This window comes from Electrophorus electricus, chromosome 8, assembly GCF_041902795.1.
Source record: "Electrophorus electricus isolate QZ-2024a chromosome 8, ASM4190279v1, whole genome shotgun sequence".
In the NCBI taxonomy this organism is placed as follows: Eukaryota; Metazoa; Chordata; class Actinopteri; order Gymnotiformes; family Gymnotidae; genus Electrophorus; species Electrophorus electricus.
Genome location: NC_137504.1, coordinates 15,405,617 through 15,429,621, shown reverse-complemented (window position 1 = coordinate 15,429,621; position 24,005 = coordinate 15,405,617). Strand labels below are relative to the sequence as shown.

Here is a 24,005-nt window from a genome sequence, read left to right as displayed (position 1 = left end):
CTAAGGCTGTGTGTTACAGTGTGTGTTTTAGTCATTTGGTCACCATGTGTTTGTGTGTGTGTGTGTGTGTAAAAATGTGATAAACATTTAACATAAAATGTGATCATTTTTTGTTCACTTTGTTTCACATTTTTACATTGATGTCATTTAGCTGACTTTATACAAACTGACTTACAATTATGGATGAACACAACTAATTGAGTAATTGAGGGTTAAGGGTGGTTTGGCTTGAAATGGCAACCTTCTGATTACTTTGTCTATGCAGTTTCTCATCACAGACACACGCACACACCACACAATATGCCCGATGTACCAACACAAGTTTGAAGAGATGAGCCAAACCCTGTAACCGTCCATCATGCAGCAAGCAGCTGTGTGCCCTCCCGCCCTCCCACTGTGAGAGAAACCCCAGCTGGTCGTGTTGGGGAATCGTTGCAGTGGCACCTGACCTCGTACTACGTGTGGCGGGGAGCAGGCTTGGCTGGGCCGCCTCAGACAGATTCCCTTTCATTTGAGGATGTAACGTAATTAATTAGCCTGCTTCATGAGTGAGTGTGCAGCGTGCATGTGCAGGAGGAGGCCTGGCCAAGTGTGACAAAGCCACACAACTTTATTTCCACAGTACCCACACTCAGGCTCACGACAAAGGAAAAAGCACTACAGTTAAAACACTGAGCCACATTTGTATTGTGGTAGTAAGTAAAGCACAACCTCTGTTAATAGTGGTATTTAAGGCATTCCCTATGTATGTATGTATGTGTGAGAAACCAAGAGACTGAAGTGTACTTACTAAAATAGTGGAGGCTTGAGATATGAAAGCAAGAAATGAGGTGGTGAACTTTTCTTGGCACTCACCTCTTGTTTGTCACGTAGCATAACTGTGCCTGCCTGCTCCACCACCTCAAATACCATAACTGTGCACAGCTCCCTCCTCACAGACATGGTCATGTTGGCAAAGGCAGGCAGCTGATGCATAAATTCCAGGAGCTGTTCTGTATGTGAAACAACATGGGGGTGAGTAATAGAGAAAGAGAAAGAGAGCGTGAGATATGGGACAATGTTTCAGTGAAGGAAAGATGTATGGCTGTTATTCCCATTAACACCTGCGACTACATCAACATTTGCATATTACAGCCTTGTGTTCCAAAATAGGTTCTTCAGAAATGACTGTGGTTCTCTAAATGCCTACAAACCAGACAGGCTTAAAAAGAGAATTTCAACACCTGCTAAGTAGGAACATGCCCGTGTTCTCTTCGCAGTACTCTAATAAAGTCAACTATTTGATGAGCAAATCGATAGCAGGAACTGGCAGTATTCGGCCTTAATGTTTATTCATGTTTAATGGGAGAAAGGCTGACCGATGTCATCGTCGTTGCGATCTGCGGGCTCCTTCTCCAGGCACTCACGCACCAGGTCCCTGCCAAGCAGAGGGTCCGAGGTGCGCTCGATGTCTTCGTCTTCCTCCTCTTCGTCCTCTGAGTCGACAGGGGCCTCGGGCAGCCCGGACAGGTCCACGTCACCCATCTCACTCTCAGTGGCCTGTGTGCACATGAGAATATAAACATCCCTGCTGTTCACGTATACTTTCATGTGTACTTTTGCACCCTTGATTGGTATGCAGACATGAAAGGGTTAACCTGGCTTTGGGACAAATCCTAAGAATTATTTGTCATGACATTATGATATGATATAGCCCATGAGTATCTAATGACATATGTAGACATCCTGGCTGGTGAGATATTCTACAGTTTTTTATGCAAAGACACTACATACATTTACAGTGAAAGAAAACAAAAGAAAAGGTTGAAAAAAACAGTACCTGGTAAATATCTGATAGGCTGCTGTACCTGGTAAATATCTGATAGGCTGCTGCTTCCCGAATCACTTGCAATGCTGCATCCTGATTGGCTGGGTGGCATATGCATCACCTGCTGATGGTCAGTTATGTGCATTAACTGCTGATGGTCAGTCAAGTGCATCTTGCTAAGGTCTCCAGGAAGCTTTAGAATCAAAACAAAAAGAGAAGAACTGTTAGCACAAGCGAGGTAAAGTGATGTGAATCTGCAAGTGGCCAACAGCAAGTGTCCAGTTGTGTAACTAGTGAGTTATTTGTGAGTGTTCATTGTGCCCCATTACATTACAGTTTTATGTGACCATCACTTCAACAGAGAGGATAGGGGAAATCAAAACCCATAAGAACAACAAGAACGCCACTAGCAAAGACATAAAATAACCAACCAAAAACAGAAATTAATATAAATAAAAGGCGTCCCCACAAGTTTCAAACATGACCATATTTCTTGCCGTGTTGAGTTACAGTATTTTGTGCTTGACAGGTGACCTATGAGGGCTACAAACTTCCCTGTGGGAGGAGTGACTGTAAATCTGAAGAGCAGCGAGTGTGCCACTCAATCTGTATTTCCCTGAACACGCCTCTGTCTATTATAGCTGAAGGAGCAGTGATGCACAGCTGTGACACTGGCCCCATCAAAGAGACAGCCAGGGACCCTGCCAGAGGAGTTAGTCGCAAGACTGTTTCAAAACTGGGGGGTGAGGTGAAGCTGAGATGTGCTATTAGCAGTCTGCTGAAATTTTCAGGATTAAAACAATCCCATGATACAGCACTGAAACAGTCATATAACGGTCATATGAATTATTAGCAGGACAAGCAGCAAAAATCGCTCTATATTATTTCAGAGTGTTGTAACAAGGAAAACAAAAGTTCACATGCAATCAACATACAATGCGAGTACACTGCTCGTACCATGAAATGATGCAATAAATCTAAAGCTGTGCACATTACACACACACATATTAAGAGCCCACACATATTAAGAACCCATTCTCAATACAGAACAACAGGCAAAGACCAATCAAGAAACCAGTCTACAATGTCCAAACGAGGCATTGCCACCCAAAGATGGACCTCTTTCAAGGTCAAAATCTGCTAGGCTGGAGGCCTCCAGTTCCCATGCAATATTGTAAGTGCTCAGACTATGGGTGTTACTACTATCTCCCCACCCAAACATGCCAAGGCCTACATAATGCCATTAAAAAGAGTAAAAAGAAAGCTCTCCCCACCAGTCCACCTTCACCTCTTCCTACGCGAAACACTAAAGCCACAAGCATGAATCGGTCACTGCTGCTATAGGACAGCCAGACCCAGGAAGGCCTAGCAGTCTGGCCCTGCTGGTCTGCAGCCATGTCATGCAGGACAAAGACCGAGTTTCACACAGTATGTCAGATGGGAACAGCAGCTTACGCACATAATGACAGGACAAAGCCCAAAAAGCCCAGACAGCAACATACTAGAATTACAGATAATAATTACGACAGTGGTTGCATGTGGAAGTACATTAGCCTTAGAGATTATAAACTTTGCTAAACATCTATTGACTGTTTTGCAGTGGTTACACAGCTGTGAGGAGTGAGGTTAAAACGAAACTCGGCACTCCTTAGAAAGCACAATGTCAGATATGGATTCTAAGTAGACACGTTGTTTTCCTTTTCATGGACTGTATTTTGACAAGTGTTTTCTCATTACCCTCTCAGCTCCAGTGAATCAGCTAATGACACTTGATTTCCAAAAGGTATTCTGAATCTTCCATCAGAGCCAAAATGGCAGATGCAGAAGATGGGCTAGCAGCTTGGACCCTTACCGAGGGTAGTGATGCTACCAAGATGGGCGTCATGCTTTCATCCTGTGCATGAACTTCAGGCATTCTCATAGGCTCGTAATGAAGGCATTTGAGAGAAGGGCGGCAAAAGGGAAGGACCTACTAATTGCTGTGGTCTCACTGTGCCAATTTGCAGAGCGGCGCTTAATTGCCGTCGACCACCCCCTCGGCTCTGGGGCTCTCCTGCTCACACCATGAATTAATGATTATGGCGAGGAATTAAATATAAATGTGCACTTCCCTTCTGCCATATTGCATAAACAAGCTCCACCTGGACCTGAAACTTCCTCAAACCACAGTCTTGTCAGAAAAGGAACCGCTAGTTTTACTGAGCTCTTGGCTGTCTGACTCACTCTTTCCACAAGTTTTCCTCGGTTCCCACAGGCGGAAAAAGTGAGCAGCAGTGGTCCTCTCAGCTGCCTTTCCTGAGAGGCAGCATGTAAGCGCTGCTTAGCGTGTGCTTCTTACCATCTGCTCCTTAGTGTGTGCTTTTTAGCATGTGCTGCTTAGCATGTGCTAGCTGATAATGAAGTGCGCTCTGTTGTGGCTCTTAAGGGCCCAGAATAGAGTGCTTTGACCGGCTGGTACATGGCACAGCAGGGCCCATCATTAAAACATGCCAGTGGGTCTGTATGGCGGCTGCCTCTGTGAGGGGCCGCGGGGCAGGGAGCAGCTGGATTAGGTGCTCTTCCAGGCCAGATACTTCTAAAGGCCACAGCATCTTCGTAGCTTTTACTCTGCCATTAGAGTTTCTCTGTCTTATCTCCCCATATTTAATCCATATGGTGGAGATGAACTCTTTTCACCTGCATGGATCAACCTCTGCCTGCATCATGGGGATAAAAGCTATTCTCCATTTATGTCAATCCTCATAGTGAGAAATCCAGGAGCTCTTGCCTGTGGATCTGAATCAGTTGTAGGAACAAGTCCTGAATCACAGTAAAACAAGGTAATATAAAAACATATAATGTCTTATCTATGGAATAGCAGTAGCGAACTCAAAGGGGACAAATCACCCCATGGTGACTGTTCCCAGTTAGATCTGCGGGCAGAGATCGATTTGCATTATTCATGCAGCCAGATGTTGCTTCACCTCTGTCATTTACAGAGCTAGACAAACATTTGCCAGGTTCACTGCGTCCTCTAGTCAGCGCCTTGCGAGTGTCTGACTACAACTCGTGTCCATCAGAGTGCTACAGTGTGTTACTCTCCCTGCTGACCGACAGGCAGTTCTAACGGACCCAGCAAAGCCACTCCATGAAGCTTTTCATTAATAAAAAAAAGCCCAGCGCCATCATTCAGGGTTCAGGCTTGTGAATCACGAGCGTGTTTGGGGCGCAGTAAAACAGGCCATTGACAGAAGGCAACTTATAACAGCCCCGGTGCAGCATGCAGGACTCCCATCACAGAAGACAATTACGCTAATAGCAGTCCAATTAGCATAACCCCTAATCGTTACCTCTACCTTCAACACTGCTATCTGAACAGGGCAGGATGTGGAGTGAACAGCAAGGCTGTTTACCATTTATTCTTAAGGGTGGAAAACAAGAACTGCCCTGCATGAAGCTGGCTATCTGTGATCACACAGAAAATCCCTTGCCAGGGGCCTTCTGCTGTGTTGATTTTCAAAACATCTGATGGAAGGATGGATGGATGGATGGATATAAAGGCATAGGACAAAGGTTTTGAGAGTTTACACATCCCCAAAAGAGAGAATTACAATTTCAATATCAGGCAGTCAGGAAATGGTGTCAGGGCAGTTAAGGCTATGAATTTTATCAGCCTGCAGATGTCAGTAATGCAAAATGCATAAATATTCAGTAGGAAGTCACAGCCCCACTGTTGCAGATCAGCTCTAAGCCTAACACAAGGCTGAGTAATTCCATTAATTTGATATACGGCAGCTGAAACCCACTTTTCAACAAGGAGCTGTGTTACTTCAGCCTCAAAATGGAAGCACACTGAATTAGTGAATGGAGGAAGAGGGTAGAAACATTCCCACTTCAGGACACACCAACCTTGGCTCATGCACAAAAAAAGGTCACACAAAGGAACCAGAGGAGTGGTCTCTGTCACCTGCCACCAAAAAGCCACCAGGAGACATCAGGCTGGCCAGTGTCACGGCCTCCTTCCTCGCTGACGGAGATCACTTGGGAAAGGACTCTCCAAAATTAGCCCCATAGTGCTCAGCTTTGATCAATGAAGGCCAGCGTATGCCGGATCTTAATGGGATTATAGGAGGACAGGAGCAGCTCAGACTCTTCTACATCCCATTAAACTCTGGCTGAACCAGAGCAAAGCGCATCCCAGAGTATCTTACCCAGAGCCCTGACCCACCCTCCCCGAAAACAGTGAGACTATCCAGCCGGATTCTCTTCATTAAGAGATTCATAAGAGAGATTAGAGCAGGAGATTGGGGGGTTGGGGGCTCCACTGTAACCCTTAGGCAGCTGAGTTGAAGCCAGCCGGAAGTAGGGAGTTGTAATGAATTGAGGTTGGAATTGGAGTTGACAGGTGTGAAGGCGAAGAAGCAGAGAAAACAGAGATGGAGAGAGAGAGACAGAGAATGGATATAGCCACCGATCAAGACAGGCTATGTGCCAGATGAACTAGAGCAGTTCACCAGAGCAAAATTGAAATGTTATCTGTACTTGGGTAGAAAGCAGACTGCAAACTAAGTGTCCGAAAATTATTGGGGGCATATTCGGCATTTCCAGTCTTTACAATTTACAGTTAACTTTCTATAATTCTCCCAATCAATAAGAAGCACTATTTATAAATCAAAAATGTTCAACCAAAAATCTCAAAACAGAAAGATTTTACTTACATAAGTGTTGTTACAGTCATGTATATCCAAAAACAGAAGACATATTAATAGACACAGTCCACCCCAGGTATATTAAGGTATATTAAGGAGCAGCTGAGAAAAAGTGAGTTCGTCAACTTTGAGAAGATCAAGACCATTGTCTTCAAGGAAATTCACTGTGTACATTCCACAACTGTGAGCTGTTCAAAAATGTAATGGTTGTGACATAGAGGAAGTGATTTGCTATGCACACATGCACGTTCATCCGCTTTCCTTCTAGTTTTTGACAAAAGTCCCTGAATTTTCTTTGCCATGGCAGATAATATTCTATTAAATCTAAGGGCAAAAACAGTATTAAGGGATTATGTTACATGCATTTGGAGATCATGTTACTACATGCAACAATAGTATTTACAGATTACATTAAAGAGCATTTAATGAAGAATAAAATTATTCTTTGTTAAATGCAAAACAAAGAATACAATAAAAACAAAAAAAATAAAAAATAAATAGTATACTTCAATGAAGTCCAAAAGAATAGCGAAAGGAACAGCACTGTTAGAGGGGAAACGGGGCCTTAGCTGTTCTGCCAGGAAAGCATGCCTTAGGTGTGAATATTCATGGAGTATACTGAGAGTGACCTGTGGCAGGCTGCCTGATCTGGTATGTCTAAGAGAACAAGAGCAAGCAGCCTACAGGTTACTCAAGAACGACAGATGCCAATAGCAAAGGACAACCGGTCAAAATCAGCTGTGGTTTCATGTTTGTGGCTGGCACTGTTTTTTTCACAAAAAACTGCGCGCTCTTAATGAAAGTGATTAAAAAGGACATACTTGTCCATCAATGAACAGCAGAATTTTAATGGTCACTGGTCTTAGAGGTGTTGTGTGGGGTGTTGATGGCCAGGAATCTTTACTGAGTGTGTCAAGATGATGTACCTTTATTTAGATGTTTAGGCATAGCCAGTGCCAGTATAGTGCCAGTGCAGTGGTAGATTGGAAACATATTAAAGACCTTGTGCCTTGTTCAAGTCCATTTGTTTCAGGTAAGCGAAACACAATGCAAGGATTGAGGGCCTGAGAGGAGCTCTGAATGATCACTGCATGAGAAACAGGATGGCGCAGTTCAGAAAGCAAGGTTAGGAGTGCCTCCGCCAGGTTGTGATACTTGCGGGGAGGCTAAATGCTCAAACCAGCCAAAGCGCTGGCCTTTGCGCCCCATGCCTGCACTCACAGATGCTTCCTGTCAGCTCTTTCACAGCCGATATGGGTCATGAGACAAGGCCTGAATAAGGGCCAAACCACTCAGGGGGTGGGGCGCCGTTTTCAGGGCCCTGATCTAGGCCGGCACATTTGTTTTGGCTCTCTGGATGGCAATAGTCATCGAGTGGCACGCAACATTGTTGACCTGCACGTTTTTCGGAAGCAAGGCTTAAGCACGCGCAAGGTCGTTTCCTGCTTCGCCCATCCTTCTGCCGGCTCTGGTCTGGACAAGCCAATGGGGATTTACGTTCCCTCTGTCTGACTACATGAACGAAAGTGAAGAAGGCCTTTCAAAGCAAACGGTGAGACTTAAATTGCCTAAGGGGGAATTTGGACCCACTGTGCTTTGAATTTACAGATGACAATATATAAGGACCCTTCACCTACAGCAGACAGGATAATCAATAACACAAAGATAATGGAGATAGCTAGTTATGTGAGAAGCAAGGCTGAAACATTAGCCCAATGGCTGAAGCAGAAGTGAGTAATTAGATGGTGAATGATGACATTAGGATGATATGGAAAGGGTTAGACGTAACAGGATTAGTTGCACCGATACTCATTGTATAGTCTGTCATGGGCAATTTAGTATTGACTACTAATAATTAAGAAAATCTCATATCCTATACCTCACGTTTAAAACTGTGGCAGTTTCTTTTTTATTATTAGGAAGAAATCACAGGGGAGACAGCAAAACACAGCGATCAATACAGTACGTAATAGGGTATCAAATATAGTCTGCTTTAAAGGTCTAGCCAGGAAGGTTTTACAGCACAAAACTGCTCATAAAGTGATAAAGCAAACAAAGAGAAAGAAAACAGAAAAAGTTGAGAGTAATCAATACAGTGTCATCAAAGATCAAACTAACAAATGCTGTTTGGTATTACAGATTTGATAAATACTGTTTGTTAATAAAGCAAATCAAAGATGGCATGGCACCACCAATACTTTTTCACAGTCCTAATTGTAAGTTTCAAAATGAATTAACTAAAAAAAGACATACTTATTTATCTTATCACTTTTGTCGATCATTTTCAGAGTGCAGTTATATTCAATACATCTCTTTCAAAGTCTGGTTCTATCATGCCAGTTCCAAAACCTACAATGTTTGTGCAAACAAAAACAATGCAATGCATTATTTAACTATGGCTCTTAACATCTGAATATTGGCCAAGCAGAGGTTGAGAGCTTTTAGCTGCCCTGCCCTGGGAGGTTTTGGGTGTCATCTGGACAGGAAGCCGAGGCGATAAGGATCAATGTACTATACATTAGGCCAGCCTCATTTTCCCTTCCAACTGTAAAATTATGAATTTTCAAAGCAAAAGCTGGTCTGTAATCGATGTCGAAGCTGCTTGAGCACGTTACCTTGAGCTGCTTAGTACTGACGCAGAGTGAAGGGAAACCTACAGGCTGAATCCTAACAAACTGGTATGAGACGGACAACAAGGACAGGTCTCAAGCACAACTTGCCCAAGGGTAAGACTTTGACCTTGTTTGGCAAGACATGCTGGGCAGCACTAAAGCCACATTATGACAATATAGGCAGCTGAGCCCATTCCAGGAGGATCTGTAGAGAATTTTGAAGCCACAAAAAAAAAAAAAAACAACCTTGTTTTTTTTCTTATGTATATATTTTTGAAGCATTCACTTCAAAATTTTCAGTCACAGTGCCTACAAATATGCTCTCATTTCGTTATGACATTAAGCTTCTCTAAATCAAGATAAATCTGCCAATTTGAAGCAGGTAAGACTAAGAAAAAAGCTTTTCTGGTGGCTCACAGCTTAACTCCTGCCAAGGCGGAGACAATGAAAAACACTCAAGCATTTGACCACCTGAAAAAACATTCAGCCGGAACATCTGCACTGCCCATACAAGTGTTACCATATCTGCTCAGCAATATTACACATAAAGATTCCAGACAGTTCAGTGGAAGCTCTCGACAGGCCCTTTTAAAAGGTGCTAACCATTTTAATCACCACATACTTGAGTGTGGACTTCGCCATGTGGGTAAAAAGGGTACCAGTCATAAGCTGCAGGGATAACCGTCAAAATCAGGAGAGTAGGGACACAAGACCAACTTCGACTGATGGGTTTCTTGAGATGTAGACCGTAAATAAGAGGAAAATAGATGCTAATGGCTTTCAGGGCACCATTAACAGTGCTGCCAGGAGGTTCACTGCAAAGCCAAGTTCGAAGATGGCTGGACACCAGGAAATAAATGGAGATGCAAAAGCGCTGCTCCACACGCGGGCGCTGGGGAACGCGGCTGAAGAGTCATTACTGACCACTGAATTATGGATGAGGGCGGTCCTCCAATTCCTATAACAGACCTATCACAGTGGGGCACATAAATGAGAGGCTAGAACTCCTCACTAAACAGAATAAATGTTGTGTGTGTGTGTGTGTGTGTGTGTGTGTGTGTGTAGTTTTGCACGCACGTGCTCAGTTGAGTGTCAAATTCAAATTATGCTGGTTTTTTTTAGGACAAACCAGACGTGTGACAATGGGAAAGAAAATGTTTGATCATGCAGCAAATCTATATCAAATGAACACAACTTGTAAATAGTACATATATTGAAGTTGATGCAGCACATATTCTCATCACAGAGGCGTTTCAGCACAAACAACAGCTGACTGACCCAACTGCTATTTTAGCATGCATGTTAAATCAGTTCTATTTGGTTCCAGTGCCAAGTCAAAATGCGATTAACCTCCCTGGACCTGCTTCTGAAATGGCAAGCAATCCCTTAACTTCCAACAAGCAGCCTAACGTGACTACTTTCATAAGATTTATTTATTAATGCATGGCGAACAGATAATGGCTGCACGGTAAGGCTCACATTAACCAATTACCTCTCAGAGAAATGAGTCAACAACAACATAAAAATAAGAGAGTAATGAAAACATTTAATATTTCAAGACAACTGAAAGTACATTGAAATTTTTCAGCTTGTTAAGATTTGCAACAGTGACTTAAAATAATATTGTTAGAGTGACAAATTAGATGCTTTGATGGTTATTGTTGGGCTTGGCATGAAGGTCAGGATAGACTGACCCCCGAACTGCTTTGAAGGCATGTACGCAAGGCATTGTGAGAAAAGACGTCCTCCATCAATCATACTGAGGAAAAGTGCCTTATGTAGATATTGGTGATTACAATTAGAAGGATGTATGTGCCACTTCACATTCATTATTCTCAGCTAGTGAGAATTCAGAAGTGCTTTTGGAGCATATTTTTAAAGGCATCCATCTAAAATGCTTTTTTCTTCATGCTTTGGGTAAACAGTTTGCCATGGCATTTGCTTTTATTTATTGATTTGTTGTTGTTTTTTTTAATAACTAGGCACTCCGACTGTAGAACTCACTACAGGTTGTGTGAATTCTTCCAGTGAACTACTGAATCAAGTAACAGATTCAGATTTCAGATCAGAACTGGTTAAATTATTGTAATGATGGCTCTCAGCTGAGATCTTTGATCAGGTACACACCTGCAACAGGAAAGACCTGCTCTAAACCATCTACTCATCTACAACTATACTGGGAATATGGGGGTAAAACTGGATACATTTTTTTAATATAACATTCTGTCCTTGCAAATTTCTGTTATATACATATAAAGTCCAAAGGAATACAGTATATCATGCTGAAGTATGGAGTATGCTCTTTAATTTTAAATAAAATAGTAATCTTAATGTTAATTCAACTTTTAAGTGTTTATCTACACATTATTATTATTATTATTATTATTACTACTACTATTTAGTTACTTATTTGACTGAACATCACAGTGGCATGATTAATCTTTTATAATGTGATACACTAACAAATATGAACTAAACTTAAAGATGTGTATTACTCGCATTGAATGAATATAAACATTAAAACGGTGTATACATTTGCATAGTTTAAATCACTGAATGGTTTAGACCCAAGTGAAACACACAGGCTACTCTTTACATCCTTAGGCACACAAGCATTATGACATCACTTACTTTGGAGGACCATGGCTGCAAGCAGTTGGCATAGCAACGGACTAGGAAAGCCATTTCCCAAGCTGTGAGGGGAAAGTTTCCCCTTTCACCAGGCAGAAAGAGAAAAGGCAACACTAATCTCTGCTCTTCACCACGTTCCACCTGGATCTTCAGAAGAGCAAAAAATCTAAAAAAATCTCTAAAGATTGAGCTAATAGCATTAAAATAAATACTTCTGGAAAAAATGTGCAAGCCATGGGAGGGTTACTCGCAGGATTCATCCATTTCCACTGCAAATAATCACAAAGAAAAAAATGTTTTTCCAAAACATCGCATCAGTTGCAGGGATTCAGTCATTGATTTAACAGCTGGGCAGTCTCCACGCAAAAAGAGAAACAAGTCCTAGCAATCAAGTGTCCCCGAATTTAAAGAAAATAAATAAATAAATAGATAGATAGACAGACAGATAGAGTCCAGGTCTGGTACTGGCGAGGACCGCCAGCTCCACACTCTGGGCTGAGCCGCAGGAAAGTGGGCCGACTCCGGCAGCGCTCGCCTCCTGTGTAGCCGGAGCTCGTGCGCCACGCGGCAAACTCCGCACGCCGCAGCACTCCCGTTCCTGTGACTGCTGAGAGCGGCGGATGGTGTGGGGAGGGGAGGAGGGGGGTTGCGTACGCACGGACCTCTCCAGCTGTGGGGCCCGTCTGCCTGCTGCTGTACTCCAGCGCCCAGTGCACATCCCTGACACAGCTCCCCCAGGAGAAGCTCCCGTCCGCTGGACAAGTCGCAACATCTAACGGGCAGGGAGGGGAGGGGAGGGGGGGGGGAGCCTAGCAGAAAAAGAATGACATCACCTGTGAAGGGCGCATAAGGGAGGGAGCGAAGGAGGGAGCACCAGGGTGGGGTGCGGCGTGGGGGAGCCAGGGGAGGGAGGGAGACTGCATTAGAGCTATTGGCCGTCGGCTCGATGTTGGGGAGGGGGGGGGAGCATCTTTATCGATCAGACCGTATAAAGCCTGGTGTCTTTGGTATGCTTCATGCACATAAATAACACTGAAGCATAAATCACTTACAAAGAGAGAGCGAGATGCACAACAAAAAGCTGAAACTGCTCGCTAGGTTAATGCATCCCGTCCGCACAGAACGCAGTCCGTTTCCGCACTCTTTTGTGACAAGGACAAAGGCACACTTCTGCGGCGGCGTGGAAACTAAGCCAATGAGCAGGGACTAAATATAGACCTAAACATTGACTCCTGCTCCCCCCCCCACTCCTGTTTATATTCAAGTCGAGAGAAGGTGCTCCATAAAAGACTTGCAGGCTCCGAAACAGTCATACTGCTCACTTGCCTCTCTCACTCATCAATACCACGAGGTAAAGTGTGCCATGCCTGGATGGTGCTGGAGTGCTCAGATGCACACCTCTAAGTGGTCAGTAATGTGAACTCAGTCCTATTCTCAGGCTTGCTCGCCTTGCCTCTGACGCAAAAAAAAAAGAAAAGAAAAAAAGGATAAAGAATGACATCATCTTTTTCCGAGTGGGCCAATGGCAGCACAGCACATGGAGCTTCCCGAGGACTGTTGTGGAAGTGGAGACACCGAGAGCAGGGCGTCTCGGGGAGAGAGAGGGAAAGAGGAACTGCGTTTCTCTGTTTACTAGAGGATCCCCCACTTCCCAACTAAAAGAAAGGAAAGAGAGGTGCAGTCTGAAATGGAGGAGGACTGCTTTCTTTGATCTTTTATTTAGGGAGTGGAGGGGAGAAGGCCTGGGGGGGATAGGCAGGGTGTGAAAGACTCTGGCAGGCAGGACACAAAGGCACGTACCAGTTCAGTTAAATTCCAATTAAATTTTAAGTTCAAGCCCATCTGTTTAGAGGGGGGGGGGGGGAAAAACAAACAAAAAAAAAAACAGCCAGCTAATTTATGAATTTCAGCAGCTTTCCGAAACTAGTTAAGATGAATTTGAATATCTCAAAATGCAGCCTGAGGTCACAGATTAAGCAATGCTCAGTCTTTAAAATGCCTTGACCACTATGTTGATTCATTATCTTCAGTAAGATCTAATTTCAGGCAAAATTGTATATGGAACTCAAAAATACACAAGAGCAGAGGTTGCAAACAGATGACAGACAGGATGTGCATCCTGTGTGTCTGTGCGGTGCACAATGCTGTACTGTGCACAACTTCCCCTCATAAATCGGGTGCTCCTGTACATGCAAAAACACCAAGGCCACACAGTCTTGCAGCTCTAGATGTCCTTGCCTGGGCACAGCCAATTAACCTATGCAGAGTCAGCACGATGGGAAAGAAGCCATCCAGCGCTCATTCCATAACTGATTAATGCACTGCTGATAGAGACTAATGAGACCACAAATGCAGGAGACACAAGGAGCCCAGGGAAGACGGCTGTAGCAGGTGGGGGGGGGGGTTGGTGGACGTCCCAGGGGTCTCATTGTCACCTCAGCACGGAGGAAAGTGACAGTGACAAGACGAGGGGTGAGGAGGGGTGGGTTCTAGTCTCGCCTCATGCCACAGCCCAGAGAGCTCACAACAATAACCCCAGGCTCCGTGAGGCGCACGTACAAGTGGGGCAGTGGCTTCCGGTTAATCAATCTCACAGTGCTAATTAAGAACATGGTAGGGACAGCTCACACAGCAAAAAAAAAAATCTAACTAAGCAAATTACTTGATTTGTTAAATGCTTTACTGCTCCCTCAAGAGCGTGCCCTTTCCTCCGTTAGGTGAAAGCACGTGTGCACACCTTGGTCACTACCTGCAATGCAAAAAGCCCCTGGGTAATTTTCCTTTTTGATTTTCAAACCAACACTTTATAGCATGTGACAGCAACATGGGTTTACGCAGAGAGGTATAATGGTGTTTATTGCTGGGGGCCAGACTCCAAGTCCCCAGTGCTCATGTCATTTTTTGGCTCAAACTCACCTTTTCCTGCTACGAAATAAGAAGAATGAGAGGAAGTGTCTGTATTATGTACACATCTCAGCTTCAGCTCCAGTCCTGCTTCCTGCCATTTTTCCAAGCCCCACATGCTCACTTCCTCAGGGTCAGGGGTGCAGGAGGGCTGCTTCAGGGCCTCAAAGGGCAGAGCAGCCCCACAGGAGGATCAGTACCTGTCTGCCATATGCTTCGCCTGCTCTGCCAGGCAGAGGCGCTGGTAAAGCAAGCTGCCCGTGAGGGCGGTTGGGGGGCGTGGCACTAAGTGGGCTTCAAATACAAGCTGTCCCCAGAGATCTGGGAACGGAGGGGGGCAGAGAGGCCATCTTGGCTACCGTGATGTAATCACTGTAAAATTAGCCTTCCGGCGGCTTAGGCTGCATCAGCTAGAGACGCGGCGGAGAGGGACAGAGCAGTTGGGGCTCTTGAGCATGATGCATGGCACCGCTGGGTGCTCTCCTCACATGCAGGTCAACGTAACTCATTAACTTCTGTACCCCTTCACTGCAAGGCTTTTGGCATTCTGCTGCACTTAAGGATCTGGGGACCTGAACATAAGTCGAGAGAAGGACACTGAAAGAAAAAGGAAGCAATTCAGCCTTTAATCACCAATTACTCGGGAGATGGCGTGAAGAAGCTCTGCCTCCCTGCCTGCATCCAGGCGGTATCAGACACCTTTCACACCACCCCTCACCAGCTCCACGAAGGGCTTTGTAAAACTGGCTCTGAAATTCACCTGCACAACGTAACCCAAGCCTCAATTGGACAAACGCATTATTGTGGGGAAGGGATGCTGTTAACAACATGGGTGGCTTTCAGACTTGATGAAGCCACAACTGGAGTGTGTGAGTGTTACAAAGAGAATGGAACCACATGCAGGTCCACCTGCCACACTACTTCAAACAGTAGGAGAACACTTAGGTCACTACAGAGTGCAACTGTGCATGGGAAATCTTGCAAGGTTAATAATGACACTATAATGATGTCATGGGACATAATGACCTCTGAGTCAGAACTGTTCCATAACCATCATGAAATTAACGTATTGCCTAAACAGTGAGGTGAATCACAGGTATGAGCTCAAAGATGAGAAGATGTAATCAACCGCAGGCTGTTGCCTAAAACTACCGTTTTGTACTGTTAAACTTACCGTTATTTGATTTAAGGATAAACCTAGCCATATTATTAACACTGTTTCTAATATTTCAGCTTCCAACAGAAGCTCTATGGCACCCAGGAGGCTGGCTGGGGAGTACTGGGAGCTGGTGCAGAACTAGGACACAGACAGCTATAAGGTCTGGACAGAACTCTAACGACTTGGATGTTACTTCTTTGTTTGACGCCATTTCTCGAGAAAGACAGCCCAGACGTCTTGCACGATTTCAGGAAGCATGCCACCACAAACCCCCTTCCGGCCTACATCACCTTATGTGACTTTCATATATAAAAACGGTCTTCAGTATCTGTTTCTTCAAACCATTGCACAACAAATGTTTGTAGCAACCAATGTCTTCCTAACAATAGTGTGAGTCAATCATGACTCAGGGAGAAAGTGTGATTGCAAGTGTGATTTAGGTTATCTGTACAATTTTTTAAATTGTCATCACCATTGCTTTAAGCAAAAACAAATTGTCTGACAATGTGATGGGACACTGTTATGTACTAAATTCTGTGCATGTATCAAGTAGATGAAACTGCAGTGTGACATTTAGGATCCCGCACAGGCTGCAGGTAAGCAGGAGTCCCCTGACATTCTGGAGATAGGCATGTGTAAATCCCCTGTATGTGACAAACCTAAACCTAATTTAGAGCCAGTGTAGGTTGAAATATGTGATTATCTGACCTGGGCCTCACATCTCTGTTGTGCCACATGAGAGTACTGAGGGCAAGCTGTTTTCTACAGAATTAACATATTGAGCAATTTGGAACTGCCCGATTAGAACCCATGACCTTTTTTTATTTTATTTTTTTATTTTTTTTCCCGCTCCAGCTTCAAACATTCCTGTAAGTAAGCATCAATAAAAACCAGAACAAAGACACAGGCCTCATATAAAACAAAGAAAAGAAAAAGAAATGAAAGAAACCAAAGTTCATTATTACCTGCCTGTCTGCATAATTCTGGTGGTTATGGTGAGAGCAGCACAGCGCCATGGTGGGATAGAGAAAGACAATGCGAGAGAAACAATGTTCTGTCACCCTAATGAAACGTTCACATGTCCAACGTGCACACATTGCTTATATTGCACAGGCTTAGCACTTGAGAGCATGGCAGACCCTGAATTACACATGGCATGCTCCCCTCTCTGACGCCATGCTGCAGAGGGCGGAGCAAGCATACAGAGCAATACGACTGTTTACAGCGAAGCATGGCCTGGAGAGATTACCAAGGACTGTAACTGAAACACTCAAAATGGATGTTATCATCAGGTGGGAAGTTTCCACAGCTACTGGAAAAAGCATACCCAGCACTGATGAGGCTGTGCTACTCTGTTACTCAAGGAATATACTAAAAACTTGAGATATTTTGCAGTTGGAACACCTAAACATTATTCATGGTCTTGAAATAAATAAACAGATAAAACTGAGCATCATCAAATGAGCTTCTCTGTATAAAAAAATAAATAAAAATTTTATAAAATATCCTCTCAAAGGAAGCCAGGGAATCACTAAATACTTCTTCCACCTCCTTTAGAGCTAATTTTCATCTATTAGATGTTATTTTCGTGCCATAGCAACCTCAATATTCTTACACACACAAAATATTTACCTTCCTCTTTTTGTACTGCACTTTAATTAACCCAAGGGATTTGCATCAAAGTCAAGTAGTAGAGGGCAGAGACTCACGGTGGGCGCACCGGAAGCCGGCTCATGGATGTCCGTGACCAGCACGCGCTCCCCTCGAGGGTTGACCCGGCAAAAGCGTCTGCGGGAGCTGCGCTGCGAGCCCTCCCTCCCTAGCACGGCGTCTTCGCCATCGCTGGCATTCTCCACCTGTGGGGCACCAGAGTCAGCAAGGTCCTGTGGTTCCTGGTTGAACATCCAGCTCTTCCATAGCACTGAGAGCTGGTGCAAGCGGAGCAGGTTCATGGGGCTAGGCGTGGAGGCGCAGGGTCCCGCGCGGAAGCACTCGCTGGCCTGACTAACGGAACGCGGTGAGGGCTCTATGGCTCCAGGGCTCGCGCTACCAATGAGGCAGCGAGCTGAGAGAAAGGCATTTTCTTTTATGGAGAAGCACTGTTAGGCAGCAGAACTTAACAGTGAGGCTACCATTTCCTGCAGGAAACCGTAAATACGCAAATATACTCTCTAAAAAAAGAGGCTCAGAAACAGGGCTTGGCAAAGAAACTACACAAAATGCCCTGTGTTATGGCTGGTGTGTCTGTTTTTAAAATGAAAACTGATTTGACAGGACTAGATGAAATTAATTTAAAGTCCTTGAATATTTGTTTGTACATGGCAGGTGAGTTACATTAAAATCAAGTTTCTACAATGTAACATCAAATGAAACCAACTGAGAATGTGAAAGTGGCCACCACCACAGCAGAAAAGCCAGCAAGAGCTGAAATGAAGTGCACTGAAGACAACTCTGGGCCCAACAGCAAAACTGTGTCCTCGTCTCCCCCGTACCACTACACAATCCCTGCCAAATAAAACCAACATTTACTTCCTTTTCACCAATAACAGATGTAAAATAATGCATGCAGAGCGAACACTTACTACTACGAAGCAAACACTGGTACTACTGACTGCCTTACTGGACTAGTGTTTCAGCCTGAAGAAACTTGTCGATACCAGTTGCAGTACGTGCCCTGGAATTTTCAATTCCAGCAGCCAGGCCACATTAAGGGTAGTGATTTGCATATGGGAGACGTGGCCTAGGTCCTAGATCAGCTGAAGAGACCCTTTCTACCCGCGTCTACAAGTTTGGCAGCAGTCGCGTGAAAATGGCAGTGTACGAGTCAGGAAGGAAAGGAAGGAACTCCAGTTTGAGGAACTGTCATATTGGAGTGGCCAAGCCATCTATCAGGGTGGGACACACAATCAGGGGCAGGAACGGAACGGCAGCGGGATGACAGGAACAGCTGCCTCCTCATCCAGCCATCCATCAGCGCACAAGTGTGTCTGCTAAAAACATGGCGTGCGGATGCAGGGAGGGAGCGGGAAAGGGGAGGAGAGAGAGAGAGAGAGAGAGAGAGAGAGAGAGAGAAAGGGCGGGGCCACACATATGTCTGTATGCATGGAAGAAATCACACATACAGACAAAGCAAGCCAAAGAAAGATACGGTAAAATCTATAAGTGACATCACATTTTTAATTTTGCAAGAGACAGCAAGTAGACCACAGCGCATGAGGTCATCACAGATCAGCAGATTTAGAGATTTTGCTCTGTTCATTTCCTGTAGAGGAACAAAACAGAGGACAGCAGATGTCATTAGGATTGTTTAGGGTGAATTTTTAAAAGAAGTTAGAAGGAGCAGATGCATGCTTGTAGGAGAAGAGGGGTGGTGTCCCAGAGGGATTTGGTGAGCCACACCCATTTGTAGCCTGTAAAAACAGGAGAACGTGAACTCCACTTAAGGACCTCAAGCACTGGGCTGCAATGGACACAGCGCGCACAAGCCCTAGGTGACGGGCATGAATGCCGCAGCATTCTGTGTTATAACTAATAATTAGCGATAGTCAGTTTGTGTCTGAACAGTATGCCTTTGGGTTTGCACTGTCAGTCAGCAGTTTGCAGCAGTGCAGGTAATAATGCCGTTTAATACCTTTAACTTAAAAGGCTGATAGCACACCTTCAATACCTGGTCCAAATTAGAACGCAAGTCCTATGTGTTTAGACAGGCATTGCATATCTTTTTAAAAAGGCACACATATCTGAGCCAAGTAAGAGTCAATAATTCCTGCGTTTGCGGCTCAAACAAGCCGATATGTTGCAAATCATACTGCGACCTGAAGACCAGGAGGAAATCACAGCAGCTAATGTGAAGCTCACGTGTCCTCTCGTGTGCCTGGTGCACTGTTCGCCAGGACTGTTCTCACAGCAAGGGTCTCCCGTTCCCTGTCAGCTAGGCGCATGCGCATGACGTCAGCCGAAGCAAGGGCACCAAGCTGTTTCCTGAAGGTGGCCGTCTCCCGGTCAGTGGCCCTGGGCTGGTGAAGCTCTCCCTAACGAGCACATCTAAAGCAGCTTGGTTTGCTCCAACGTGCCATCTGGCTGGTATGTGGCCAAGCTGGTCAAAGCCAGTCCCACTGGACACATCAACACAGCTGCCACAGCTGTACTCAGGAACGCACCCATGCCCCACGCCTTCCAGTCGACAACACGCTTAAACATTGTTTGCAGTTGGGGTTCATCCTACAACCTCGGATTCGAAAATGGAAGGTTTTACTCACCACGATCATTTCTGACGGCTGCAGAACGATGCATTCACAGCCTCTTCTCCCGCCCTGCTGTTGGCCAAAGCTATGAGAAGATAAAGAGAGTGAGAGCAGGCAGCCATTGGGCCTCCACCAGTGCCTGCTTGGTTTATCTTATGACATCAGGCAGAACTGCTGTTGACAAGAGAACTTAAAAAGACTATCAAAATGTCAGGCTGGATACTTGGCTTTAGGATATGTTCAGATGACAAAGTAATGCAGGTTCAGGAGTTTTCCTATAGGGAAGCCTAAAATGACATTCCGTTGTGGTCAGTAATAATGGACTGCAAAATGAGAAGTGAAATTTAAGTGACTACTCCTGATGTAAATGATTGAAACCCCCAGTTTTTATGTCGTCTTCATCTGCAGTTTGACTTCTTTCTTCTGTTCATTCTGTAATTCCAAATACAGTTCAGCTATTTGTGAGCAATCTGATTAGGCCAAGAATATCCATGTTCAAATTTGTCCCATCAAAACTCCCTGGAAAACTGGGTGTGTCTTTATGAGCACTGCACAGGGCTGAGAATGGCCAGGGCTCCGTTTTAGAGCGCCAAACCTCATCAAACAAGGTAATCATCCCGTGACTTTCGCAATGAAACACTCGGCGCCCGCACCAGTGCAGGCAAGCCCATTCTAACCAGGCAAAATGCGGCTACATTCACAGCATTTGAACAAAGGACCCGTGTACTGCTGATAACACTTTGCAAGCTCTTGTATCACACCCATGAAGGAAGCTGACAATGCTTAGAATAGCAGAGGAAACCTCTTCAGTGGCTATCCTGGCAGTGAAGAGTATCACACATGGTGGGATGGGAGTGGGGATTAGCATGCAGCTTCAGAATTCAAGCAAACATGCTGGTACACGTCTGTCCTCGTTCTGTTTGGTGGAGCTGGTGAGAGGTCATCTGGGTGTGCTGGAGGTCAGCCTTGCTCTCACACTTCCACACTTCGCTGAGACTGGGCCTGCCTGCCAAACAGGGCTGAGATGCCAAGCATTGTCTGTATGCCTTCCCGCCAGGAGCTAATGAAGTCTGCACTCTCCTGTTCTCACTGACTCTGTGCCACCTGCCACACTCATATGCACGTGCAGTTAAGGAGGATAGAAGAATACTACTGTAGCAGAGATCTAGCAGGTGGAGGGTAGGTAAGCCGATGTGAAACAACTGGACCAAAGTTCCTCAAGTAGACATTGATAAAAACTCAGTTTGTTAATCATGTTGGACAACCTTGGCAGATCCATTTTATTTAATATGCCCATGGCAACACAGCCTGCTGACACTAAAAAAAACAAAAAAACAAATAAACCCAAGGGACTAAAATCATGCTCAATGGAGCTGATGACTGTCGCACTTCAGATACACGCTGACCAGCCGCTGTACTATAGATATGAAAAGCATGACATTTTCTCTGAAACCCAACAACGTATATCATTATTATAATAATGTTACACTTATATGGGGCCTTTATTAGAATACCCAAGGATGCTTTACAAACATTCTGCACAATGCTTTTATATCCAGTCAACACACAATGGTAATGCATGTAGATGTAAACATTCATAGAAACAAAACGGAGTCAGACGTTTCCCTGGGAAACCCAAAGGACGACGCCCTCATGCTGACACTTGTGAAATCTACCAAAGAACACACTGCCGTCCTTTTAACATTAACTTGCCTGAACAGTGGCTTAAGTGACTATATGAGCAGTTCAAGGACAGAACAAATTCAAACACATGAATCAGGCGACTAGCACAGGAAGACAGCTGTGGTTTCAGCACTCAAAACACAGCACAGCGAACATGAGAGTAGCTATAAGGGCTTTAATTACTCACGATTTAGTTCAGCAAGTTGATCTGTGCCAACAGGTGTGCTGAGAGAGTCAGGCTGAATAACTCTTAAGGATAAAGTTCTGAAATCCTTTTGCCAAGGCATGTGGTCCTTTGTAGTAATGGCTCCATTTATTCAAAAGTCATTAACAAACACCTGTGCTATTTCTCCTTTCTTCTTCTTTTGTTTTTTTTTAAATCAGCAAGAGAAAACAATGTCACCCAACCGGCTGAGGAACTCAGAAACATCAAAAACACCCATGCCTTCACAGGACACAGTATTAGCATATCAAAATTCCAAATGAAGCTCCCAGAGAAAATAAGGCAATCCATGAAACTTTCTGAAAATTCTGGGAAAAAAATCTAAACACCAACTAAAGACAAAACAAGTCATAACTTCACAACATACAGCAAGGCATGTAAGATCCTGAAAGGCTGAAAAAGTCCACCCTGTCTGAATTCCCCAGCCTTTCTCTCATCCTGAGTCACACAGTTCCTGTGTATTCAGCGGAGCTGTGGGGCTACAGTGGGAATGTGCTCATTTCCTCTGGTCGTGCAGCTACATAAGGAACACATGGCTAAGTAACTGTTTGGCCAGGATTTCCGCATTCCATGCCACCCCTGACCCCCTCCCACCACCCGCACAATAGAGCAGCGCAGTGGCAAATATCCCCCACCCTCCTCACCAGAGCCCTCAAGCAGGAGACACACACCAAGAGGGCTTCCCGTTTCAGGCAGCGGGGCTGGCCCGACTTCTCCTTTGGCTCTGTAGGAAACCACTGTAAAGTGGAACTGAGTTTGTGTCACTTCAGGGGACTCTTCGTAAACACTTAGCTGTTAACACTAGCAAATCCAACACACATACATATTCATCGTCCTGTGCACACAAATTTCACTCAGCTTCAGCACACAGCACAAATGCAGTAAGGCTACTAGCTTAGATGAATTCATATTCATATCAACAATCTGGACAATACAGCTAATTTTAGAACAGCTCTGATGACGATGACACACACAGGCAAGAAATTCTGTAAACAGTAAAAACTTGCAGAAGTGTCTGAGCCTCCTCAGACATCTGCAATTAATAAAACATCATGGCCATCATGATTGGCTGTAAGCGTTATGTCGTATCATGTGACTGCAGTGGAATCTAACTCCCATCAACATGAACATAAGAGAGCTCCCCACATCTGTGTCTTCAGTCTCTTCCATTCACTTACAATCGTGTTCTGACTCCATTCCACCTAGTAGACCAAATGGGCATCTGCTACATTCTAACAAAGGAAATATTTATACAAATCAAGTATTTGACAACAATACAATACTGCAGTTCAATTCAAAAGCCCCCCCCCCCCAATAATTTGAAGTAGTACATACCAACACCGTGCCAAGAACATATGATCCTTAACTAAGACGGATCCAGAGAGCAGTATATACCAGCACATGGCGATGCTATCAGGACTGTAAAAGAGACACATGACAAGATGCAAACTTGACTTATGCAAAACTGCTGGTTAGATATACTATTAACTTTCCTTGAAAAATATTTGCCTTTCTAGCAGCCATTAGGTTTCCACTTTTCTGAAGCTCCCATTTCTACATGGAGTTTCATGACACAGAATAGTGGACCCTTGACAGTTGCTGTGAAAGAGAGCAAACCTCTCAGCTTGCTCTTCTGAATGAGTACTCTCTAAAAGCATGAGCAGTTCTAATTAGAAATTAGCACAGACCTTGGCTAAGAGCAGGAGCAATAAACTGGCTTGTAATGGGTTGGGTACTTCTTGCTTTAACTAAATGTATTATTAGTTTTATGGGAGCCTGAGGTGGACATAATTAACTGCAGTTACTGTTTTCAGGAGGGATCCAAATAATTTTCCTGTTTCTTTAAATACTTTTGGTACCTCCAGAAGAGAGACTACTTTAAATGCTTCCAATATCTCCAGAAGAGAGAACACCTAGAACTGGGCCTAGGACAGTCTTTCCCTGCTAAACAATCACCTAGAATGGTTTTTATCAAATACCACAAGCAATTCCAATTCAACAGGACCAATAAAACCAATAACATGGTTCATTGTTATTAATCTTTCTGAATAATG

General features: G+C 44.4%; 1 protein-coding gene across 16 annotated transcripts in view; it reads right to left on the bottom strand.

Annotated features, from left to right (window-relative positions):
- Positions 1-24,005, bottom strand: part of rapgef6 (Rap guanine nucleotide exchange factor (GEF) 6) — a 61,000-nt gene that overhangs the window by 27,035 nt on the left and 9,960 nt on the right. For 9 of the 16 annotated variants that reach the window (XM_081719580.1, XM_081719582.1, XM_081719584.1 and 6 more), the window contains exons 4-10: positions 23,287-23,370; positions 20,061-20,130; positions 17,511-17,657; positions 16,767-16,784; positions 1,848-2,000; positions 1,359-1,539; positions 856-992 (exon numbers count right to left, since the gene is read on the bottom strand). In XM_081719580.1, coding sequence (XP_081575706.1) covers positions 856-992; positions 1,359-1,539; positions 1,848-2,000; positions 16,767-16,784; positions 17,511-17,657; positions 20,061-20,130; positions 23,287-23,370 — 790 coding nt within the window. Of the gene's footprint in view, positions 1-855; positions 993-1,358; positions 1,540-1,819; positions 2,001-6,504; positions 6,651-11,738; positions 12,134-16,766; positions 16,785-17,510; positions 17,658-20,060; positions 20,131-21,915; positions 22,514-23,129; positions 23,184-23,286; positions 23,371-24,005 lie in introns of those variants that run through there. The other 7 variants (XM_081719581.1, XM_081719583.1, XM_081719574.1 and 4 more) reach the window with 7 other exon arrangements.